We start from the raw sequence: 12,399 nt of genomic DNA, 5'->3' as shown, positions 1-12,399 counted from the left end.
GATTTCACTAGCTCACCAGCTTACGAGCTCACAAGCTTACTACTAGCCTTCCAGCTTACTAGCTTGTTAACTTACTAGCTAACCAATTTGTTAGCTTACTAGCTAACTAGCGAACTAGCTCACTAGCTAACTAAACTAGCTAACTAGCTCACTAGCTAGTTAGCTTAATAGCTCACCAGCTTGTTAGCTAACAAGCTCACCAGCTTGTTAGCTTACTAGCTCACTAGCTTACTAATTCACAAGATTGTTAGCTTATTAGCTCACTACCTTACTAGATTTCTAACTCACAAGCTTACAAGCTCACAGGCTTACAAGCTCAATAGCTTATACGCGCACTAGCTTATAAGCTCACTAGCCTACAAGCTTACTAGCTTACTTGTTAATTATTTCACTCGCTTCCTAGCTATCTCAATAGTGTAATATCTCAATTTAGCAGACTAGAAAACTAGCTTACCACCAACTAGCTTACCGCTAACTAGTTTCTCATCTCAAAAGTATCCTAGCTCACTAGCTCATTATGAATGCTAACTCACTAGCTTTCTCCTTTCTTACTGGCCTTTATACTTACTAGCTCTCTTACTTACTTAACCTTATACTCACTAGATCACTAGCTTACTAGACAGGTCTTCATACTCACCAGCTAACTAGCTTGCTAGTCCATATTCTCACTAGCTCACTAGGTTACTAGACCGGTCTTCATAATAACTAGCTCACTAGCTTACTGGTCCTTAAACTCACTAGCTCACTAGCTTACTAGACTGGTCTTTATACTCATTAGCTCACTAGTTAAATGGCCCTAAGACTAGCTCAGAAACTCATTAGCCCACTAGCTTAGTGTCTCATATACTCAATAGCTCATTCAATCGTATAGCTATATTCTCACTCATAATCACTTATCAACTTGCACTCAATCATTCACATATCTACTTGAACGTGATTATCATATAATCACATTAGCAAACAATTTAACTTCACAAGAACAATTAATCTCGTATTGATTTCTACTTAGTTAGATTCATGTTTATCTTCTGTATTTATAAATCTACTTACTATATTTATGAATCAACTTTATGTTTTAAATGAATTACAGAAGATATTTAAATTATGATGATTAATTGTTTATTTACTAATATATTCAAATATATTCAGATATATTCAGATATATTCAGATATACATCAGTTTTCTCAGTATAAGTATCATGGTGTCAAAACAGATACAACAATACTACTTCTTACACTTCCAATCAATTACAAATACAACAATTCTATTCCTAGCACTTCCACTCAACCCAGACACAACAATACTATTCCCAGCACTTCCATTTAATACAAAAATACCAGGTTTTCTCATAGAAGTGTCAGAGAAGAACATTCTTTATGTTTAAGGTTTTCACCTATAAGTTTTAGAGAAGAACCCTCCTTATGATCAAGGTTTTCTCCTAGAAGTGTCAGAGAAGAACCCTCCTTAGGATCAAGGTTTTCTCCTAGAAGTGTCAGAGAAAAACCCTCCTTAGGATCAAGGTTTTCTCCTAAAAGTGTCAGAGAAGAACCGATCAAGGTTTTCTCCTAGAAGTGTCAGAGAAGAACCCTCCTTAGGATCAAGGTTTTCTCCTAGAAGTGTCAGAGAAAAACCCTCCTTAGGATCAAGGTTTTCTCCTAAAAGTGTCAGAGAAGAACCCTCCTTAGGATCAAGGTTTTCTCCTAGAAGTGCCTAAAAAGAACCCTCCTTAGGATCAAGGCTTTCTCCTTAGAAGTGTCTAAAAAGAACCCTCTTTAGGATCAAGGTTTTCTTCTAGAAGTGTCAGAGAAGAACCCTACTTAGGATCAAGGTTTGCTCCTAGAAGTGTCAGAGAAGAATCATCTTTAGGATCAAGGTTTTCTTCTAGAAGTGTCAGAGTTGGCCATCTTTAGGATCAAGGTTTTCGCCTAGAAGTGTCAGAGTAGACCATGTTTAGAATCAAGGTTTTCCCCTAGAAGTGTCAGATAAGAACCCTCCTTAGGATCAAGGTTTTCTCCTAGAAGTGTCAGAGAAGAACCCTCCTTTGGTTCAAGGTGTTCTCCTAGAAGTATCAGAGAAGATCCCTCTTTATAAGGACCAAGGTTTTCTCCTAGAAGTGTCAGAGTAGAAAAGCTCCTTATCTTAAAGGTTTCCTCCTAGAAGTGTCAGATTAGAACTCTCCTTAGGAAGAAGGTTTTTTCCTAAAAGTGTCAGAGTAGAACCCTCCTTAGGATCAAGGTTTTCTCCTAAAAGTGTCAGAGTAGAACCCTCCTTAGGATCAAGGTTTTTTCCTAAAAGTGTCAGAGTAGAACATCTCCTTAGGATTAAGGTTTTCTCGTAGAAGCGTCAGAAAAGAACCCTCCTTAGGATCAAGGTTTTCTCATAGAAGTGTCAGAGAAGAACCCTCCTCTGGTTCAAGGTTTTTTCCTAAAAGTGTCAGAGTAGAACCCTCCTTAGGATCAAGGTTTTCTCCTAAAAGTGTCAGAGTAGAACCCTCCTTAGGTTCAAGGTTTGCTGTATAGAAGTGTCAGTGTAGAATCCTCCTTTGGTTCAAGGGTTATTCCTAAAAGTGTCAGATTAGAACCCGTCTTAGGTTCAAGGTTGTCTTCTAGAAGTGGGAAAGTAGAATCTAATAATGAATTAAGGTTTCCTCCTAGAAGTTTCTCCATAAAATCCATCTTTTGAACTCGGGAGCAGACTATAATTTTCTGAAGGAGTATTGTTTTATGTTTTATGTTGTCCTCCGCAAAATGAGCATCCATAGAACAATATTTGTACCTCTCGGCGCCGCCTGAAAATAATAAAACTTATTCGTCTTTAATATCGTCTTTAATATCGTAATGATCAATCTATGCAACCTTCAGTCTATCCCAACGCATGATGATTTTTTTATTTTAAAGTAATCATAGATTTTTTTCAGACTCAGACAGTTTTTATTCAATTTTAGTATTTTGGAATCTGAACTAAAGTCTTTCTATTTCTTCAGTATTGTTAAAAAAAACATAAAATAAAACAGACCACAATTTAGAAATCCCAGTGGAAGTATGCGATTACTGTTTCAAGAATCATACTTGTAAAATACCATTTACATGACGAATGAATGTCGCAAAGGAATTGAATCTTCTCTAATTTTCTCACTCCTGTATCTTAGCAACCTGATAATGTAAACCTTTGGTATTCCAAACTAAGCATATTTGATCTAACAGAATTAATAGTTTGAAATATTGGGTTGTAAAGATATAGGGATTACAGAAAATCAGAGTTTGTAGCAAAGACTCAATTCCTTTTTCAAATCACATTACCAAGACGATTGTGAACCGAAAATTCAAGTTGATATGTTTCGTGGAACACTCTGTTTTACCTGATTATATAAACTATGGTAGTGAATATAAAGCTGGTGAATAAGATTAAACAGACCCCAGCAGCAGTCAATATATAAAATTCCAGTTTCTAGAAAACAAACACAAAAAATTGATAATTTCAATTTAGTTCAGATATTGGATAGTTTGAAAAGACATCATATAATGAGTATAAGATAGCAGCAAATGAATGGGATGAGTAATAAATAACAGTCGTAGTTTTCAAGAACATGTGGTTGAAGGTAACTATTTGGAAAAACATGTGTGACCCTGTCTATTAAATATCCTATATGATTATGATTTTTGTAAATACAGTGGCACCCATCAACTGTGAAAAGGAAGACGAAATTTAAGCAATCTTGTGTCTATATGCTTGTCGGTCTGTTTGTATAAAATACGTCAAAACAGCTGAACCGATCAGGCCCAAATTGTGTGTGTTGCTTGACACGACCCCAGGAAAGGTTATTGGATGATCAAAATTTCAGTAATCATCCATAACAAAATTTGAATTTCAATTTTTTATAAAGTACGCAAACTTTTTTATTATTAGTAGTATTCTAAAATTTTAGAATACAAAGAGAAAATGTTCACAAATGAAATAGAAGATTGGCGTAAAGTGCTCTGAAAGCTTGGGAAATCAAAAGATTTATGCCAGTAGATTCAGGCCCGTAGTTAGAAGGGGGTTACAGGGACACGGCCCCCCCCCTTTTACTTCCGAAGGGAGGGCACAATTTCTGAGACAAAAAGAAGAAAATGAAAAAAATGAAAAGAAGGAAACGAAAAATTAGAAAGAAAGAAAGAAAAAAAGGGAGATAATTGGCTTAAAATCTAATTTTTGTGACCAATATTGCGTGCAAAGAATTATTTTTTCTTCAAATTAAAGAAAAATTGAGTGCTTTCTGAAAGAAATCATTTGGAAATTTTAATTTCTATCCTATCTTGTGAAATAATAGGGTTTACATTATTTTTATTTTTATTTTGAGAAGCCTATCCTTTTCTCTTCTTTTATTAGATTGATTATTCTAATAAACAACAGCATAGAGTAACACGGAGACAAATTTAAATTGTTTTTAAAATATGGACAGGTTTAGCAGAAGCTGTTTTTATCCTCAAGCTTGCAGGGAAGTTTTTTCTTCGAATTTTAGTTTTTCATGGCTTGAGCTTTTTTATCTTTACAGGAATTTACATCATTTACTAAATTACTTTCCTGAATTAAAAATAAGTATTGGCTATCCGTGATTCAAAAGTTTTCATTAGTACATTTATTTAAAGTTTAACTCAAATCTCTATATCTCATTCCTCCATGTTTTTTGATGCAAATAGATTTTCAATTATTCAATAGAAATGAAGGGAACGAAAACAGGCAAAATATCTATACTTAATAAACTAATGTGTGATTTGATAATAATCTAGTTTTTTAGTCTACATTCGTTAATTTTTATTCTTATTGAGTTTTTCAGGTCAACACAATTTTTCGCTACGCCGCCGCGCCCGATTCTTATTTTCAAAGGTGTATTTACGAGGGGGCTATTAGGGCTAAGCCCCCCCTGGACCAATGAAATCTATTGATTTCAGGGGGTTTTTATGCCCCAAACGGGTGCTGAGCCCCCCCCCCTGGAAAGAAAAAAATTTCAGCCCCCCTGGACAAATTTCTGAATACGCCCCTGCTTATTTTTCAATGCTATTTAGAACTTTTGTGCTCCCCCTTTAGAAATTCCTAGCTACGGGCCTGAGAAGATTGAAAATAAATTATTTAGGTGATTTTAGTCTTACATTCGTCTTTATCCTGTTTCATATTTTTATGTGGTTTTATGGGTCGCACTGTATCATAAAATGTCAGAGTTTAATGGGTCCTACTGTGTAAAATATCCCAGTTTAATGGGTCCTACTGTGTAAAATATCCCAGTTTTATTGGTCCTACTGTAGGAAATGTCCCAGTTTATGGGTCCTACTGTAGGAAATGTCCCAGTTTATGGGTCCCACTGTATGAAATGTCACAGTTTATGGGTCATACTGTATGAAATGTCCCAGTTTATGGGTCCTACTGTATGAAATGTCACAGCTTATGGGTCCTACTGTGTAAAATATCCCAGTTTTATGGGTCCTACTGTATTAAATGTCCCAGTTTATGGGTCACACTGTATGAAGTGTTCCAGTTTATGGGTCCTATAACTGTGTAAAATATCCCAGGTTTATTGGTCCTACTGTATGAAATGTCCCAGTTAATGGGTCCAAATGTTTGAAATGTCCCAGTTTATGGGTTCCACAGTATGAAATGTCCCAGTTTATGGGTTCCACTGTTTGAAATGTCCCAGTTAAGAACCCCATCGTATAAAGTTTCCAGATACCGAATTTTTTATACCTGTATTTCATATTGAATATCATTAACCATTCTTTGTCAATCTTTGTTTTTATTCAGATGATAGTTTCTATCTAGTCTTCACTCTACATACATACATCCGACTCTTAGGAGATTATCCGTCTTACTAGAATACCATAATATATAATATATGTACATATACATATTTACACTTACACACAGTGTGTCCCAATTAATATGACAATTTATTGACAAAAAAGGTATGATATTGAATAAGCAGAAAGTATTTACAGCTAAACATACAGTAAGAACCAGAAAACTCTGCAAGTAAGAACACGACTTTTAAACGGAACTTATGAACATGAGACACATCAACTGTGCAGTTTTACCAGGTTCAATTCACTAGAAAAGGATAGCGAATAAGTCTCTAGTAAAAATATTTGCTTTTTTACTATAATACATGAAATGCACTTCTGTTTCTCTGTAAGGTCGTCTTCCCTTTTCAGTTTTCTGGTTCTCACTGCAGAGTCCAAAACTAAAGAATGCGCGAATTTTAAGTTCGAGGTTAAAAGTTCTGTAAAATAATGAATAACTACTTAAATATTAAACGTTCTCAAATTTAAATTTGAATTTCCCGGGAAAAATCTGAACCAATCAGAGAAAAGGATTTACGGAGAATTATTACGTAAGTATTGGTATGATCAGCTGTTTTCTTAAATTTTAAATTATTTATGTAACGGAAGACAAAACATATTTCCAGTTACAACAGTATTTTGGGTTTACATGCAAACATTAATAAATTTATAACGTGAAATTTATTTAATCGGTTTTTACTTCTAAATATATCGTAATTAGTTGGATGATGATAGACAAATAGGGATTGCTGGATTTCAAGATTTTAACCACACGGTTAAAGTTCAGGTTTAAATTAAGTCAGAAGTGGCATTTAACCATGAACTTAAATTTAAGTCAAAACTTTTCGTTCTTTAGTTTTAGACTCAGTATGATAAAAACTGCTGTATTTTACATAAGATATATAAAATACCTATTTCTATCCCGGAATGCATATTGCATACTAAGAAGAATTATACAGTCAGGTGCCTGCATTAACCCAATGAAGACAAGTCAGATTTAATTAACGTTGGATTTTAGTGTTAAGTAGTATAAAAATAACATTTTTTCTAAAACCATATAAAGTGTCTTAAACCAGTTTTTTAACTAGTTTTTTTTACACCATTAAAACAAGATTTTTAACCGGTACATTAATGTCAATTTTTTTACGTGCGAGCTCTGTAAATACAAATTTATCTACAGAAGACATTTGAATTATAATAGGGTTTCCAGGAACGTTTCCATCTATATTGTTCATCACAATTGAATTACACCACAGTATTAAGAGGGATTGCCTGATTTTGTGCCCCACCTTGGCAACATTTTGCCCCCCCCCCCCTTCAGAAAATTACATAAATTTAAGTTTACATACTTAAAAAAGCCTTATAAAAAGGTATCAATATTTTTTTTCTTCAAAAAAGGGGGTTTTTAAGGGGGAGGCACAATGTTGCCAAAAGGGGGGCCACAAATGTGCCCCCCTACACGAATGCTCTCGTACGCACCTGTGCATGTAGTCTCATAGGCGGTAAAAATGTTTCCTGGGTCCCGGTAAAAATGTTTCCTGGGTCCCTTTTTTTCCTTCTTTTCAATTTTTTCCGTCATCTTCTTTTTTGTCTCACACAAAAGGGGGGCACTTGCCATGGGCCTCCCCTGGGCCTGAAAATTGATAAATCCTACAAATAATTAAACTAGCAGTGATAACGGAATAAACGAAAGAAAAGAGAGTTTCCAGGGTCCAGAGGAAAATGCGCATTCCTATCTGAATGCCACGTTAAATTCCCCATTCATACTGTCCCAACATTTTGTGCATCAGTGGTGGCCGATAAAACTAAGTAAAAAAACTTGTCCAATATTTTTTATTTAAGTTTGTAGCATTTTAGTATTTAAATCTTTTTAATTATTTGAAAATTTCTGATCAGTATTATGGAAATCGCCTTTAAATTGTTTTTAATTCAATCTTTGATAAAATTGAAATTCACAAGTTTACCGGTGTGTCGTTAATGAGTTTATCTCCCAGTCCTCTTGTGTTTTAACCATGTCAACACAATGTTAGACATAAAAAAGCAATTTTTTACCACTTGGCGATGGCTACTTACATAAATTGGTAATTTCTTTGAGAACGATTTTTGGACCCCCCCTCCTATCAATTTTGTACATGGCAAGGACAGGTTAGGGGGCCGAGCGCTGCGCCTAGGACAGGCTAGGGGCCGAGCGCCGCGGCTAGGATGGCCACATGTGTTATCCATGTACAAAATACAATAGAGGGGGGGATCCAAAAATCGTTCTCTAGGAAATTACCCTTTATTGATTCTAAACGATACATCGAAAAATAACAGTAAAAAAATCACAGGGTTTCGCATACAGTAAATTATTTATATATCAGAAGGCGTATATGTGTGTGATAAAAAAGACATATTTAAAACTTTTAACTTATTAAATAAATAAAAATATATTAAATTGAATTAAAATTATTTCGTAAGTAATAGTTTCCGTCGTTATTATAATTAAATTTTTTCAGAGAGTATGGGTGAAGATCGTCATAAACATTCGCGGTCCCGAGATCGTTCCAGAGATCGTAAAAGATCTAGGTCCCGTGACCGACGCAGGTCGAGGTCAAGGGACAAGAAGAAGTCTACAAAGCGAAGGAAGCCCTCTCTGTACTGGGATGTTCCCCCGCCAGGGTTTGAGCACATTACTCCGATTCAGTACAAGAGTATGCAGCAGGCCGGTCAGATCCCGGCAACTCTGATGCCGGATACTCCCCAGGTTTTCATTATATAACATTCTTCCACCGATCTTATGTTTTATTCCCCCCCCCCCTTCATTTTCATACTTTTTTTTACCTCTCCCTCCTAGTGCTTGAAGAACGTGTAAGAAAATTCCCGCTTAAGAATAATGGTCTCACTATTTCCCTTACTTATTGTAAATCCTGATTTTTATCCACTACAACGTCGAGATATAGTGTCAAAAGATTTAACAAGACAAACATATTGTGCTGTTTTAGGAGCACGGATTCATTTTCAGGTTTTTAGGGTTTTCAGACTTTTTAGGCTTTAGCTTTGAAAGTTTTTTTAGGGGTTTGGAGCTTTTAGGTTCTCAGACTTTTTCAGGTTTTCAGGTTTGCAAGTGTTTTTAGGTTTTCAGGTTTTTTTTAGATTTTCATATATCTAGGTTTCAACTCTGATTTTTTAGGTTTATAGGTTTTTAGGGTTCCTGGTCATTGGGTTAACGCTAGGGGTTAAAAGGCATAAATTTTTAACATGAATATTTATTTTTCTTTCTGTATTTTATAAAAAGGTCTTAAATAAATATAGCAAAATTTATCATAAATATTCATGATTTGGTAGAATAGGTTGCGCTAGTTAGTCTGCGCTCAAATCTGTGTGCAACCTAAGCGCTAAGGTATAAAGATTTACTGTTCATTGGGTTCTTGTAGTGTTCAGTATACACTCTATACTTAAACTTAAGGTTGGAACTTTTGAATGCTAAATACGTACTGAACTGTCTAATCCTCTCATTCAGTGGGTTTATTCTAAAATAAAACATCGAATTGTAATTTCACACATTTATTATTTATTAAAAGATAACTCTGTGTTAAGGTTTAGCGCTATTTCATCCAAAAATTCCGACCTCCAGATTTAAAAACTATTCCTTACTATTACAGCCAATATCAAATATCATTTATCATTAACTGGGTTATATTTTGAGAACGTCTTCTCTGTTCATGTTTTAATAACTATATACTCTGTCTGTTATAATTCACCCTGAAATGTCTAATTTTCTCATCTTTCTTTGTCTACTTATTTTTTTTTGGCGATAGCCTCCTGATCGACTATAATACAGTATTGAAATACAGCTATTCAATTCAAACTTTTTGGAACAGTTTGTTAAAATTGTCTCTATTTTCTTAATTTTTCTTTGCTTATTCTTTTTTGAAATTAAGATTTTCCTCTGATTTCCTTAATTTTGAAAAACCGCGAAAATATTCGATATACAGTGATGTACCAATTTCAATCACTTTTCACTGAGTGCCTGAATTTGGAATCGTAAAAAACGGATCCGGATCCTTTTTCGTATCCGGATCCCAAGGTCTGCAGTTGATCCTATAAACAGTATGTGTACAGGCTGCTGTTGCTGTGGTAGGAAGCTGTGTGACTAGACAAGCAAGAAGGGTTTACGTTGGGAACATCCCCTTCGGGTTTAACGAGCAGGAGATGATAGGAGAGAACCAGTTCAAACCAATGATTAACTTAACATTCAAATTTTTCATTTTTTTTAATTATGATTTTTAAAGAGTTAATACTCCGTTTTTAGTGTTTAAAGAACTAATAATTCCACAAATAAGAACTTGAAGTTTTCTTCAGTTATCCAATTGCTTGAGTCCTAACCCAAATATGTGACATTATTCAACCTTAAAGGGACTAATTTCAAGTTCTATTTAAAGAGGAGCATGCCTAATTCAAAGCGGTAACCTTTCAAGCTTTGTGTGACCAATGTTGAAGAAATCACGGTGTTTCTAGAATTGAAAGTTTTAATTTTGAGTTTCTCAGTTATTTCTGAAGCAAGAAATATTTTAGTCACTTTGTAGAGAAACCACAATTGAAAATAATAAGTTTTCAAAAAACACAAACAAGGATATATTTAAACTCGTACTTGATCAGACAACGCTTTTAGGATACAGTTGTGAATCTTTCATGTCACTTTACCAATGGAAGGAAAACTTTAAATCACGCCTACAGTCCATTTTATAAATTCCGTTGCAGTGGTATACTTTTAAATACAAAATAACCTGGATTTTTTACTTCAAAATTGTATTTTACTGGGTCCTCCAAACTGGGGGGACTGGGGGGGCTTTCAGATCTTTCTCCTGATACCTGACTTCAAAAATTATTTCTACGTCTAACTTTAAGGAAATTAACTTGATATTACCTCACTCCAGGAGATTTCCTGTATGTTTATTTTAGTAATTAATTAATTTTGTTTGAACTGTGAATTGGATAGATTTCTTCAACCAGCAGATGCATTTGAATGGTTTAGCTCAAGCCGAGGGTAATCCTATCCTAGCGTGTCAGGTTAACAGGTACATTTTACTCAGTCTACCTTCATATGTAAATCACATATCATTGGATTGAAAAGTTCAATTACATTTAAAAATGCAATTGCCGCAAAAAAAACTATTATAGAGTGAAAACTTACATATTTTACCGAAGTGTCTTTTATTTTTCCCTGATTATCAGTTCTTTTCCAAAATGAGCATCATAAAAACATAATTTTTGCCGTTCCGAGCCAGCACTTGTATTTCACTAGATAAAAAATATTTTCAACGAGATGGGTAAGATTTTTCTAGAAAACATATACCCTTGAAAATGGATTTTTCAGAAATAATCTGAAAAATTGGACCTGATCTTACAACTTTTCATCATGTTTATTTACTTTTGCAATTTTCTGCCATCTGATTAATTAATTATTTATCTAGGGACAAGAACTTTGCGTTCCTCGAGTGTCGATCTATCGACGAGACGACGCAAGCGATGGCATTCGACGGTATAAACTTCAAGGGACAGTCCTTGAAACTGCGTAGACCCTTGAACTACCAGCCTGTACCTAGTAACAGCGGCCTAGAGTCTGGTGTTAGTGGTATGGCCGGGGTCATGCCTGGTGTTATAAGTACAGTGGTGCCGGACAGTCCAAACAAGGTATATTAGACAAGTCTGTCAAAATCTTGAGATATTTCTTAACACAAATCGGTCCGCGATAATGAAATGATATTTTCCCTACCTACCGCGATATAAATATTTTTCTGATATTACTTTTAGAATTCGTCATCAAAAAATCAGGTTTTCTTTTTTGGTAACGCGAAAAAATTTTATTTTCTGTCGAAACAAGGATTTTTGCGAGGTATTTTAGTTGAGTTATATAGCTGAATTAAACTTAGAAAATTAATGTATCTATTCTATTGAAAATATGCATGCAAAAACCTATATTTATATTCTGTTCTGAGTGAGTGAGTGTTTATAATGCCAGTGCTTAGGATCCATTTGATTTTGATGCTGATCCGGATCCAGGACATGAACATTGAACATTTCTTTAAAGAGTTACTGAATTTTGAATCAAAATAAATTAAAAGTAATTTTTCCCCTTTTTTCGCTTATTTTACGATTACTCTGAACAGGTAAAGGACATTTCTGATAATCTCTCTTTTTTCAAGAGTTCGGACTCGGGTTTAGGGAGCAACAGATTATTTTTGCAGTTTTTTGTTGATATTTTGACCCTTGGATCCGCATATTTTAGCGGATCAGGATCAAGGAAACCAAAATATTGCGGATCCGGATCCTGAGCACTGATAATTTCAGTGAGATTCCAAGACTAATCTTTTAACTTGTTTTAGATTTTTATCGGTGGACTGCCGAACTATCTCAACGATGATCAAGTAAAGGAGTTGCTAACTTCATTCGGAGCCTTGAAGGTAACTTGAAAACATTGTCTCTTAACCGAACCAACCAGAAGAATGTTGGTTGTCCGAGTTTCCGAAATGGATGAGAAGCTTGCACGCTGAAGTCAAATGTTCAATTTTCCCCCAATACTACATGACCCCCCCCCCCCCCCCCCCC

At 34.9% G+C, this 12,399-nt stretch overlaps 2 protein-coding genes across 4 annotated transcripts in view; both read left to right on the top strand.

Annotated features, from left to right (window-relative positions):
* Window positions 1–6,147: 6,147 nt before the first annotated feature.
* The window catches only part of LOC111702558 (uncharacterized), an 18,842-nt gene continuing 12,590 nt past the window's right edge, over window positions 6,148–12,399 (top strand). For all 3 annotated transcript variants that reach the window (XM_023474290.1, XM_023474291.1, XM_023474289.1), the window contains exons 1-2: window positions 6,148–6,152; window positions 6,798–6,802. The gene's annotated coding sequence lies outside the window, so the exon portion shown is untranslated. The remainder of the gene's footprint in view (window positions 6,153–6,797; window positions 6,803–12,399) is intronic.
* Window positions 7,602–12,399, top strand: part of LOC111702557 (splicing factor U2AF 50 kDa subunit) — a 9,455-nt gene continuing 4,657 nt past the window's right edge. The window contains exons 1-6 of the mRNA XM_023474288.1: window positions 7,602–7,620; window positions 8,307–8,554; window positions 9,913–10,009; window positions 10,790–10,868; window positions 11,265–11,484; window positions 12,177–12,254. Coding sequence (XP_023330056.1) covers window positions 8,312–8,554; window positions 9,913–10,009; window positions 10,790–10,868; window positions 11,265–11,484; window positions 12,177–12,254 — 717 coding nt within the window. The 5' untranslated portion in view covers window positions 7,602–7,620; window positions 8,307–8,311. The remainder of the gene's footprint in view (window positions 7,621–8,306; window positions 8,555–9,912; window positions 10,010–10,789; window positions 10,869–11,264; window positions 11,485–12,176; window positions 12,255–12,399) is intronic.

This window comes from Eurytemora carolleeae, unplaced genomic scaffold (assembly GCF_000591075.1).
Source record: "Eurytemora carolleeae unplaced genomic scaffold, Eaff_2.0 scaffold183, whole genome shotgun sequence".
NCBI lineage: Eukaryota > Metazoa > Arthropoda > Copepoda > Calanoida > Temoridae > Eurytemora > Eurytemora carolleeae.
Note: the sequence above shows the minus strand (reverse complement) of the source record. Positions and strands in the feature narration are given on the sequence as shown.